The 12,495-nt window shown below is 48.9% G+C and overlaps 1 protein-coding gene across 1 annotated transcript in view; it reads right to left on the bottom strand.

Moving 5' to 3' along the window:
• Nucleotides 1-1,281: 1,281 nt before the first annotated feature.
• CCDC105 (coiled-coil domain containing 105) overlaps nucleotides 1,282-12,495 on the bottom strand; it is a 12,442-nt gene continuing 1,228 nt past the window's right edge. Inside the window, exons 2-7 of the mRNA XM_011953402.1 lie at nucleotides 10,811-10,915; nucleotides 3,977-4,175; nucleotides 3,110-3,276; nucleotides 2,918-3,013; nucleotides 2,704-2,817; nucleotides 1,282-1,684 (exon numbers count right to left, since the gene is read on the bottom strand). Of these exons, the coding sequence (XP_011808792.1) occupies nucleotides 1,433-1,684; nucleotides 2,704-2,817; nucleotides 2,918-3,013; nucleotides 3,110-3,276; nucleotides 3,977-4,175; nucleotides 10,811-10,915 (933 nt within the window). The 3' untranslated portion in view covers nucleotides 1,282-1,432. The remainder of the gene's footprint in view (nucleotides 1,685-2,703; nucleotides 2,818-2,917; nucleotides 3,014-3,109; nucleotides 3,277-3,976; nucleotides 4,176-10,810; nucleotides 10,916-12,495) is intronic.

Genomic DNA, 12,495 nt, shown 5'->3' with positions numbered 1-12,495 from the left:
GCTTTAACCATCTCTGACTGTGTAACCCGGGAAAAATGAGAAGAAAAATGAGCTTCATTTTCTTCTCTGCAAAATGTTGGTGCTTGGGGTCCATACGACTGGCTGGCTCTGCCTAAAAGATACCAACATTTGTGAGGGCCATTCTTGGCATAGGCACTGTGACTCCACGATGGAGGGACACATTCTCGCTGTGTCCCTGGCACCTCACACGGCCTCTGACACAGAGCAGTTGCTTAGGAGATATCTGTGCCTGTAATGCACATTCCTTCTGTATGTGTGCAACACCCTGGATCTTCCTGCGAAGAGCAGATAAGAATCATAGTTCAATGTGAGGGGTCCTGCGATGGCAGGGTGTCCAAGAGGCTACTGGAATACCTAGAAGGACCTGAACTAGAGGAACACCCAGATGGATGACGTTAGCCGCACCGGATCAACCTGTGACCTCCCTGAGGGTGGGGACTACATCAGCCCTGCTCGCTGCTTTATTCTCAGTGCCGGGCTCAGGACCAGACACGACATGGGGTAGGACAGAGCAGAGCTCCTAGAAGTTTCACTTAAGAGTGCAGGCTCTTGAGTCTGGAATGAAAATTCCAACTTTGCTACTTCCTGTGTGACCTTGGGCAAGCTGCACAGCCTCTCTGTGCCTGTTTCTTCAACAGTAAAATGGAGATGCCAATAATAACAGCTCGGGTGCCTTGAGGATATACTATGCAACCACCATGCTACAGGGCTTTCATGCATGAACTCATCTGTCCTCACAGCCACCTTTTTTTTTTTTTTTTCACACAGAGTCTCGCTCTTGTCACCCAGGCTGGAGTGCAGTGGCTTGATCTCAGCTCACTGCAACCTCCACCTCCTGGATTCAAGCGATTCTCCTGTCTCAGTCTCCCTAGTAGCTGGGATTACACGTGCACACCATCAGGCCTGGTTAATTTTTGTATTTTTAGTAGAGATGTTGGCCAGGCTAGTCTCGAACTCGTGACCTCAGGTGATCTGCCTGCTTCGGCCTTCCAAAGTGCTGGGATTACAGGCGTGAGCCACCGCGCCCCGCCTGCAACCACCATTTGAAGTGGGTGCTGTCATGCTCCTCATTTTACAGATTGGAGAGACCAAGGCCAGAGAGGGATAGTGACTTGCCCAAGGCCACATAGCTTGAAACTGGGAAGGTGGGATTTAAATCCCAGCCATCTGGCACCCAAATCCATTCTGTTAACTACCAGGATATGCTGCTATAACGTGTGCTAGGGTAAGTGATTGACATACAGTAGGTGCCTAATACATGATAATTATTGTTATTTTTAATTATAATTCTCCTAGAGGGCACTTGGAGGGAGGGTGCATCAGGGGAGAGAGAGGGCCCCATGGGGCTATGTCTGCTCTCTGAGGTCCCAGCCAGTATCCAACCAGCCGGCTGGGGCGGGGGACGCTGGGGTCACTGGGGGTCGGTGCTGCTCTTGCTGCGCGGCGGCGGCGTGCGCGGGTCCCAGTCATTAACCAGGCGCTGCGCCTGCTCGTAGCACACGTGCGGTTGCCGCTGGCGCAGGCGCAGGCGCACCACGCTGCCGTCCACCTCATGCCCGATGTTTTTGCAGTTGAGGCCCCAGGTGAGGTTCTTGTGCTTGGCGAGCAGCTCGTCCAGGTTCTTTTCCAGGTGCGTGATGTGGCGCTGCAGCTTGTCGGTGCCCTGGAGAGGGAGCAGGGCAGACCCGTGAGCCAGAGCAGAAGACAGGGAGCTACCTGGGGTGGGCAGGCACCCCTGCGCCAGGTGTGTGTGTAAGGAGCACAGCTGAGGAGGGGAACACATCTGGGTGGGCCAGGTGCGCCTGAAAAAACAAAAACAAAAACAAAACCGTGACAGGGCAGGCTAAGAGAGGGGAATGCATCTAGTCAAGATGTGTAGGAAGGAGCCTGCTTAGGAAGTGGGCTTAATAATAACAGCTCAGGGCCGGACGCTGTGGCTCACAACCTGTAATCCCAGCACTTTGGGAGGCTGAGGCAGGCAGATCACCTGAGGTCAGGAGTTCAAGACCAGCCTGGCCAACATAGCAGAACTCTGTCTCTACTAAGAATACAAAAATTAGCTGGGTGTGGTGGCACACACCTGTAAGCCCCAGCTACTAGGGAGGCTGGGGCAGAAGAATGGCTTGAACCCAGGAGAGGAAGGCTGCAGTGAGCAAAGATTGCACCACTGCACTCCAGCCTGGGCGACAGAGTGAGACTCTGTCTCAATAATAATAATAATAACAACAACAGCTCGGCCTCTTTAAGGGTATTCTATGGAGGTGCCATGCTACACGCCTTTCATGCATGAACTCATCGATTCTCACCACCACCATCTGAAGTAGGTGCTGAGGTGCTCCTCATTTTACAGGTTAGAGAGACTAAGGCCAGAGTGGGACAGTGAGGGTGTGTGTGAGAGGGGAGGACAGGGGTTGAGGGGACTTATTTTAGCCACGTGTGGGTACTGAAGCCCCCTCCCCTCCCCACTTCGTGGCAGGAGTTGAAGGACAGGCCGACTTGGGTGAGCGGGGGATCATACGTGGTCCAGATGTGCTTGAGGAAGGAGCCTCACCATTTACAGGGCTATGGGGGGGGGCGGTTACCGCACGAGGGCGACTTGGGTGAGCGGGGGATCATACGTGGTCCAGATGTGCTTGAGGAAGGAGCCTCACCATTTACAGGGCTATGGGGGGGGGCGGTTACCTGCACGAGGCGTGCAGCCTCAGGGAGTTGGGTGCCCACGTGTCTCTGGTACATGCGAACCAGGGGTCTGTCCAGCTTTTCTCCGGTCTCCAGGTGAACTTTCGACAGAGGACCCTGGTGGGGTGTGGGTGCGGTGTGCAAGAGCATTGAAACGCAGTCTCCACCCACCGGCACCCCTGCCTCCACCTCCGAAGGCTCTCACCCCGAACCGTACCTTGATGAGACCGTGAGTGGTGTACATTTCTTGCTTGTATTTCGTACACCGGAGGATAGTTCCCCTCATCAGTCCTAACGTCATATTTAATCTTTCCTGGGGGCAGGGAAGCGCAGGGGGATAACGCTGGTTCCCAGTCCCCCTCTCCTCCCCTGTCCCACCCTTGCCCGCAGCCGCAGGTAATCCGCTCACCTTCAGCTCCAAGGTCTCGCTCGCCTTCTGCGCCAGCGAGGCGCACACGCGGTCGCTTATCTGCAGCTGTTGCTCCCGGACGTCCACCACGTTCTTTGCCATTTCCACCAAGGTGTCCTTGGACTCGACCAACAACCGCTTGGCTTCATTTAGCGCCAAGGCGCACTCTGCAAATGCCCAGGACGCGCTTGGGGGCACCAAGCCCTCTGTTCCCAGAGTCCCTGTCCCTCTCTCTATTCTCACGTGGTGGTGGGCCCTGGGCTAGGGGATTTTATTGAGGGACTGGGTGAAAGCCCAAGGGGCGCGGGAGATAGTGTAAGTAGCGTCTTGGGTTGGTTTCCTTAGAAGCAGAGCCTGTAACCTGTAATCCCAGAACTTTGGAAGGCCGAGACGGGCGGATCACCTGAGGTCAGGAGTTCGAGACCAGCCTGGTCAACATGGTGAAACCCCCACCTCTACTAAAAATACAAAAATTAGCCAGGCGTGGTGGCAGGCCCCTGTAATCCCAGCTACTCAGGAGGCCCAGGCAGGAGAATTACTCGAACCTGGAAGGCAGAGGTTGCAGTGAGCTGAGATCGGGTGATTGCACTCCAACCTGGGTGACAGAGCATGACTCCATCTCAAAAAAAAAAAAAAAAAAAAAAGGAGCAGAGCCTGTGAATGACTGAGTCCTCAGTGAAGGTGAGCAGGAGAGCACAGGGGGAAAAATTGAGTAACAATGTGTGCTTAGCAAGATAAGCTTTCAGTCCTCCCATTGGCTCTAGGGCTATTTCCCAGGAAAGGGACAGCCAAGTGGACGAAGGGCTGCACTGACAGTCAAGGGGATCTGGGTGGGCACCAATACGACCCGGTACAGTGGACTCCTACCTGGGGTATAGGTGCCCACAGGGTCTGGAGGAGGCGTTTTCTGACCCTGCGTGCGTGGGGTGGGGGCCCGGGAGAGGTTCACCCATGAGTGGCGTCCAGCCTGCTCCAAAACCTTGTCCAGAGGCTGGTTCATGAGGTCTACGGCTTGCAGCCGCTCCTTGAAGCAGAAGTTCAGGGTGTCTCGGCAGGAGGCCAGGGTCTGGGTGGAGAAGGGAGGAGGAGAAGGCACATTGAGAACTGGGAGGTTGAAGGAAGTGGATGAAAGTGATTTCTCCGCTGCAGGCTTGAGGCTTATAGGCTGTAAAGCATTTCTACCTCTAAACAGAAACTGACCCTCTCATTTTTTTTTTCTTTAAAAGAGACAAAATCTTGCTCTGTCATCCAGGCTGGAATGCAGTGGTGCCACCGTAGCTCACTAAAACCTCAGTATCCTGGGCTCAAGAGAGCCTCCTGCCTAACCCTCCTGAGTAGCTGGGACTTCAGGAGTAAAGCACCGTGCCCTGCTCGTTTTAAAACTTTTTGCAGAGAAGGGGTCTGGCTATGTTGTCCAGGCTGGTCTTGAACTCCTGGCTTCAAGCTATCCTCCTGCTCTGACCTTCCAAAGTTTTGGAATTACAGGCGTGAGGCAGTGTGCCTAATATTCTTGATACTGGTAAAGGCTTTTGCTTATGGATATATATATATGTGTGTGTGTGTGTGTGTGTGTGTGGTAGGGTGGTAGTGCAGTGGTTCAATCATAGCTCACTGCAGCCTCAACCTCCTGGGCTCAAGTGATCCTCTTGCTTCAGCCTCCTGAGACAGCTAATTTGTATTTTGTACCTTTTTTTTGTAAAGGCAGGGTCTCACTACATTGCCTAGGCTGGTCTCAAACTCCTAGGCTCAAGCAATCTTCCTGCCTCAGCCTCCCGAAGTTTTAGGATTACAGGTGTGAACCACTGTGCCTGGCCTGGAAATATTTTTTAATTTAATTCATTTCCCCAATGTTCCGGATAAATATTTTCTTTCATGAAATCTTTTTTAGGAGAGACATGCCTATGTCTTATGAAAAAAGATTTTTTTCCTCCTTTGACTCACATCACACCACCCCTCAAGGTTTACTTTATTATTTTTACTTAAATTTTTGTTTTTAATTTAATAATAATTGTATATATTTATGGCATGCAATGTGATGCTTTGATTTGTGTATGCAATGTGGAAGGATTGTATCAAGCTAATTAACTTATCCATTTTCTCACATACTTACCATTTTTTTGTAGTAAGTTCACTTAAAATGTATTCTTTTCCACTTAGTTTTCCCAGCTTTATTGAGGTGTAATTGAAAAATAAAAATTATATTTATTTAAGGTGTACAACTTGATGTTTTGACCTATGAATATACTGTGAAGATATCACTGCATTCAGGCTGGGTGCAGTGGATCATGCCTGTAATTCCAATACTTTGGGAGGCCAAGCTGGGAGGACCGCTTAAGCCCAGGAGTTCAAGACCAGCCTGGGCCACATGGTGAAACTCCACCTCTACAAAAAAATGCAAAAAATTAACCAGGTGTGGTGATTCACATCTGTAATCCCAGCTACTCAGGAGGCTGAGGTGGGAGGATCACCTGAGCCAGGAGATTGAGGCTGCAGTAAGCCATGATTGCACCACTGCACTCTAGCCTGGGCAACAGAGTGAGACCCTGTCTCAAAACAAAAACAAAACAAAATCAAAAACAACTATGAACAGTACAGTTTCCTCAATAGCCATCACAGATAAACACATGGATGAGTTGGTGGTGCTGATAGATATTACTTTAAATGTGGCTTTTAGAGAAGGGAAGATGTGTTAAGGTATGGGAACATGGAAATTTGAGTCAAAGGTCAGGCAATTCTGCTTACATTTTTCCCAGGTGCTGGGTGTTCACTTGGATGTCAGGTAATCCAGGAAAGTAATATGTATATATTTTCAGTAGGGTGTCACTCAGTCTCCCAGGCTGGAGTGCAGTGGCGTGATCACAGCTCGCAGCAGTCTGGACATTCTGTGCTCAAGTGATCCTCCCACCTCAGCTTCCCAAGTAGCTGGGACACAGACACATGCCACCACACTGGCTAATTTTTTAAAAAAATTTTTGTAGAGATAAGGTCTTACATACTGTGTTGTCCAGCCTGGTCTCAAACTCCTGGGCTCAAGTGATCTACCCACCTTGGGCTCGAAGTGCTGGAATTACAGGCATGAGCTGCTGTGCCCAGCTAGATAAATTCTTAAGACTTTTATTCACAAAGTTGTCTTCCATTTATGGCACTGTGCATAATAACCAGGTAAAAGTGAGTCTGTTCATTTCCAGACAGATCATGCAGTGGTACAATCTTGGCTCACAGCAACCTCCGCCTCCTGGGTTCAAAGGATTCTTCTGCTTCGGCCTCATGAGTAGCTAGGATTACAGGCATGTGCCACGATACCCAGCTAATTTTTGTACTTTTTAGTAGAGACAGGGTTTTGCTATGCTGGCCAGGCTGGTCTCAAACTTCTGACCTCAGGTGATCCACCCACCTCGGCCTCCCAAAGTACTGGGATATGGATTGGTTCTGAGAAATTGGTTTCCTTCGTCACTTCATTCTTGACCCTTTCCTGTTCTTTTATTTTGAGACAGGGTGTTGCTATGTTGCTCAGGCTGGTCTTGAACTCCTGGGCTCTAGTCATCCTCCTGCCTCAGCATCGCAAAGTATTGGAATTACAGGTGTGAGCCACCACACCTGGCCTCTTGCCAGCTCTTGTTGTCGTTCTTGGGAAGAAGCAATTTCCAAGTTGAAGCTCAGACATCTTCTACCTCCTTACCCAGTTCAGAAGCCTTCAGTGACTCTTTGGGGTTGGGGTGAGGGGAGCGGTAAGAGACAGCAACAGCTTCCCTGTGCTGGGTGTCAATTGCTTGGTTTCTGTGCCTGGCTCTGTTCTGGCACCCTGAGAAAGCAGCCTGTCTCATGCATTTCCCCACTGTAACATGGAGAGCTGGCACTCACTATACCCACATCTCGATCTTCCTGTGTCACCCCCTTGATTCTCAACTGGCACTCATTCCATCCCCACCTCTAGCCTTGAAGTCTCCTTTCCTCTGCTCTGATCAATATTAAGAGACTGCTATTCTCTGAGATCCCCCCTCCTACCAGGCTGTATCTCATCTGGACAGCATCCCGCCATTGAAATCTTATTTCCTCCACAATAAAACGAAGCATATCATATTCCTTTGATATTTGCAATTATTTGAGAGTTATATCAAAACAAGTCATTTGCACGTGTATACACCCTTATAAACACTCTCCGTCAAGATATACAATATTTCCATCATGCCATACGTTTCTCTGGCTCCCCTTTCCTCTCTCCCTCCCTGACCACCTCCAGTAAGATGACTTGGAGATTAGTTTTACCTGTTCTAGTCCTTCCTTCATTCATTTGTACAGAATCTGGCTCTGTCTCCCGGGCTGGATTGCAGTGGCATGATTCTGGCTTCCTGTGGCCACAAACTCCTGGGCTCAAGAGATCCTCTCAGCTCAGCCTCCTGAATAGCTAGGACTACAGGTGCATGCTAACCATGCCTTATTTTTGAAACATTTTTGTAGAGATGATATCTTGCTGTGTTGTGCAAGCTGGCCTCAAATTCCTAGCCTCAAACTCCTGGCCTCAAGCAACTCTCCCGCTTGGGCCTCCCAAAGTGCTGGGATAGCAGATGTGAGCCACTGCGCCCAGCCGAGTTTTGCCTGTTCTTAAGGAGTTGATAAATTTCCATCCTATGGAAGGGTGACCTGTTTTTGTAAGTAAAATTTTACTGAAACACAGCCATGCGCATTCGTGTGAATATCATTTCTGGTTGTTTTCATGGCACACTGGCCAAGGTAAGTAGTTGGGGCAGAAACTACACAGCACACAAGGCAGAAAGCATTTACTAACTGTACCTTGAAGAAAACCCTTGCTGAATCTAAAACTTCATATAAATGGAATCCTACAGGGTGTATACTTTATGTCCAGCTTCTTTCTCTGAATATTATATCTTTGGGATTTATTGATTGGGTTAAAAAGTGGACTTAAAAAGTCTTTTGTTCATGAACTCAAACATTAATTCAACCCCTACTGATGCCAGGCGATGTGCCAGGTGGTGAAAATACAGTGACCAGCAAGATAGCTGTCCAGGCCGGGCGCAGTGGCTCACGCCTGTAATCCTAGCACTTTGGGAGGCCGAGGCAGGTGGATCACGAGGTCAGGAGTTCGAGACCAACCTGGCCAACATGGTGAAACCCCGTCTCTACTAAAAATACAAAAATTAGCCGGGCGTGGTGGCAGGCACCTATAATCCCAGCTACTTGGGAGGCTGAGGCAGAAGAATTGCTTGAACCCAGGAGGCGGTGATTGCAGTAAGCTGAGATCACGCCACGCCACTGCACTCCAGCCTGGGCAATAGAGCAAGACTCCGACTCAAAAAAAAAAAAAAAAAAAAAGGGACCGCAGTGCAGTTCAGCACCACGGACAGCGTTCCACCAGCCCCTGAGTCTTCTACCTTGTCCACAGCCTTGACCCTCAGCCTGTCCCATCTTCTCAGCTCCTTCCCACCCTCCAGTCAACACATCCTTACTGAACTTTGCTACGTGAAATATAATTTAGTACTGAATCTGCCTTCAAGGTTCAATGCTTGTTCAAATGCAGTTTAGCTGAGGAGCCTGCCTGGAGTCAACATGAGCAAGTTGACATATGCAGATAAGATCCGGGGCATGTAGATCAAGAGAGGTGGGCTTTTTATTGTACTAAAATAGATATAACATAACATGTTGCCATTTTAACCTTGTTAAGTGTACAGTTTAGTGGCATTAAGTGTATTTGTACTGTTGTGCAACTATCATCTCCAGTAAGCTGATATGGAGATTAATTTTAGCTGTTCTGTTCCTTCCCTCCTTCCTTCATTCATTTATGTAGAATCTTGTTCTGTCTTCCAAGCTGGATTGCAATCCATCTCCAGAACTTTTTCGTCTTCCCAAACAGATCTGTACCCATTAAATAATAACTCTCCTTTTGTTTGTTGGTGACAATGAGCCAAGAGAGAAGGAAATGTTGATGATGCAGAAGGGTGGAATTATAGGATTGACAGAGGAAAAATGAGAGAGGTTCCCTTTGGTGGTTTTCATTGAAATCACTGTAGAGCAAGGAAGGCACAAGAGTTGGAGAGAACTGAAGGAACAGAAGGTATGAAATCACTTGCCCAGCAGGTCAGCAAGTCTTCTAGAGACTTAAGGCGAGGTCTGTGGGAAAGGTTTGAGTGCCAATTTGAAGTTTGACTTCATGATTTTAAATTGAAACAAATCTGATTAGTGGTATTTTTCTCCAGCAATATTCAGACCAGATCCTGCCAAGCAGCCTGTCTCTGTTTCTATCTACATCTGTCCTTTCCCACCTCTCTCTCTCTCTTTCAGAGACAGGGTCTTCCTCTATCTATCACCAAGGCTGGAGTGCAGAGGTATGATCATGGCTCACTGCAGCCTTGAACTCCTGGACTCAAGCAATCCTCCTCCCTCAGCCTCCTGAACAGGTACTGCAGGCAAGTACAACTGTGCCTGGCTAGTTTTATTTTATTTTAAAATAGAGATGAGGCTTTGCTATGGTGCCCAGGCTGGTCTTGAACTTCTGACCTCAAGAAGCAATCCTCCTGCCTTTGCCTCCCAAAGTACTGGGATTTTGGGCATGATCCACTTCCCTCTTTATAGCCCTTTGCTCCCACGTCCATCCTCAGGGGCTTCTCCCTTCTCTGCCTCCGACTTCCTGGAAGGATATTTCAGGAATCATTAGATTTAAAGGAATATGACAGCAGCCAGAAGATATGCCCTACTCAAGTTCAGCACCGCGGACAGCGTTTCACCAGCTCCTGAGTCTCCTGCCTCGTCCACACCTTCGTCCCCCAGCCTGTCCCTTCTCCTCCCCTTCTCCCCACTCCCCAGTCAACACAACCTTACTGAACTTTGCTACGTGAAATATAATTTAGTTCTGTATCTGCCTTCAAGGTCCAATGCTTGTTTAAATGTAGTCTAGCTGCGGAGCTCTCTATATAAAAGCAAGGCAAGTTCAACAGCAGTAAAAGACTTGACAGTTCAATCTCACAATAGGAAATAAAACAAGTCTCCAGCCTGTCGTTTCTTTGAATGCCTCTAGAATGTTAACTCTTCAAGGGCAAGGCTAGTTCTTTCTCAATCACCAATTTATCTATGATGCCAAGCTCAGTGTCTGGGAAGCAGGTACTAGATTAGTATTTATCAAATGGATGAGTTGAAAGCACACAAGTTGCCAGCGATCCCTAATAGGTCCCAAAGGCCCCTGAGGTCTGGCTGCTCTTCCCCCGTCATTTGCACCCTCATGAAGAAGTTCTCGTTGCAAGCGCAAAGGATGCAGCGAGAGATCAAGTCTGGCTGAAGGTGGAGCACATGTTAGAGTGCAAAGAGCTAGACTTCAGTCACCTGGGCTGAAACCACAGCGCTGCCATTGATGGCTTTGCTTATTAGGTGAGGTCGTCTCTCTCTGAGTCTCAATTTTCCCATCTCTAATGAGGAAATCATAGTTTCTGCTTCACAGGACAGTCTTAACGAGTGGATTCAATGACTGCACAGGGTTTGGTACAGAGTAGGTGTTCATGGTTATTCTGAGACCCAACCTCATCTCCCATGGCCTCACTTTTTCCATTTCACAAAGTGAAATGCAATGAATATCTGGTCAGTGTGGCTTGAAGGGATTGCTATTGTGACAGTCCCCAGGTCAGAGCGGTTTGTCCATTAGGCAGACAGGGATCCCCCTCCAGCCCCCGTAAGTCATCCTCAGGCACCCCTAACCTTGAGTAGGACCTCTGATTTTTCCATATCTTTCTCCATTTTCCTCTTCATGCCTTTCAGCTCCTCTTTCTCCCATGTAAGCATACTGTCAGCTTTGTCAGGGACCTAGAAAACAAGGAAAGAATCCCTCAAATCCTTGGGAAAGGGCTGGGAAGAGATTTCTCTTTCCGGGGTGGTAGAGGGTTTGCCAGCCTCATCAACTCTGAGTTTGAAGGATGAAGTTGGGGGTACTCTCATCCTTTGGGTGAGGTGTCTCCCTATTTGAGAAGGTTTGATTTTTTCAGTGGGCTCTCTCACTTGGGGGGTCTTGCTCTCTGGAGCTTAAGATTGGGGGCTTCTCTCTTTTACAGATAGGAGCCCAGGGGGCTGAGATGAAGGTGGCTCAACTTGGGGGAGGGTTGTTCTTACCCCCGAGACTGGGAGGTGGGCACCCCTTCCTCAGTGATGGTCTTATCTCCTCTCCCTGGCTACAGGTGATCATATCATAGGGATGACGAGGGATGATCATATCATAGGGAAGACTCCTTTTTGGAGTCTTAATATTTGGATCTGGGGGCTGAAGGTAGGAATCCCATTCTGTGGGTGGGGTCCCATCTCTCCCCTGGGAGGCTGGAATTTTTGTACCTTTTGTGGTGGGGATTTGAGGTTTCACTTTAAGGGGAAGATTCACTGGGACTGGTACTAGAGGTCTCACTCTTTCTCTCTGGATGGGGGCTCAACCTTTGGGTGTGAGGGTTGGGAGTCTAAAGTCTCTCTCTGCAGGGAGGACTTCTTCCTTTCACCACAGATGAGGTCTGGGGGCAGGGATTTTCACTTCCTGAAGCCAGGGGAGTTGGGTTTTATTTCACATTCTAGGGAGAATTTCACCTGGGTTGGGACCAGGGTATCAGCTGCTCTCCTCATCTGGGATTTGGAAGAATGTTTTCACTAGGACTGGGGCACTGAGGGTCTCACACCTATGGAAGGGTCTTACCCTCTGAACCTGGGATCTGGGTGGATGATTTTATGCTTGGACTGACGGCTGTGGGTTTTACTTTTTGGGGAGATTTTCATGGAGTCTGAATCAGGGGCTGCACCCTCTCTTCCTGGCTGGGAGATTTGGATAATTTTCTCCTCTAGGGCAGGGAAGCTGAGGATCTCATCTCCTTTGGGTCATGGGGGCTCAGGCATCTCTTTCTGGGCCTGTCTCCATCATCTTTTTTTTGTTTGTTTTTGAGTCTCACTATCTCCCAGGCTGAAGTGTAGTGGCCCTATCATATTTCACTACAGCCTTGAACTCCTGAGCTCAAACAATCTTCCTGCCTCAGTCTCCCAAGTAGCTGGGACTAGAGGCATGCGCCACCATGCCTGGCTATTTTTTTTTTTTTAAACTTTGGTGCAGACAGGGTCTTGCCATGTTGTCCAGGCTGACTGACCTCAAACTCCTGGCCTCAAGCAATCCTCCTGCCTTGACCTGAAGTGCTGGGATTACAAGCACAAACTACCACACCTGGCTAATTTTCCTCCAATTTTTGGAGAGATGGGATCTCACTGTGTTGTCCAGGCTGGATTGTAGTTGGTGTGATTATAGCTTACTGCAGCCTCAAACTCTTGGGCTCAAGCAATCCTCCTGCCTCAGCCTCCAAGTAGCTGGGACCATAAGTGCATGCCACCACGCTGGGCCATTAAATTTTTTTTTTTTTTTT

The sequence above is a fragment of the Colobus angolensis genome, unplaced genomic scaffold (genome assembly GCF_000951035.1).
Source record: "Colobus angolensis palliatus isolate OR3802 unplaced genomic scaffold, Cang.pa_1.0 Scaffold36, whole genome shotgun sequence".
Taxonomy (NCBI): Eukaryota; Metazoa; Chordata; class Mammalia; order Primates; family Cercopithecidae; genus Colobus; species Colobus angolensis.
Note: the sequence above shows the minus strand (reverse complement) of the source record. Positions and strands in the feature narration are given on the sequence as shown.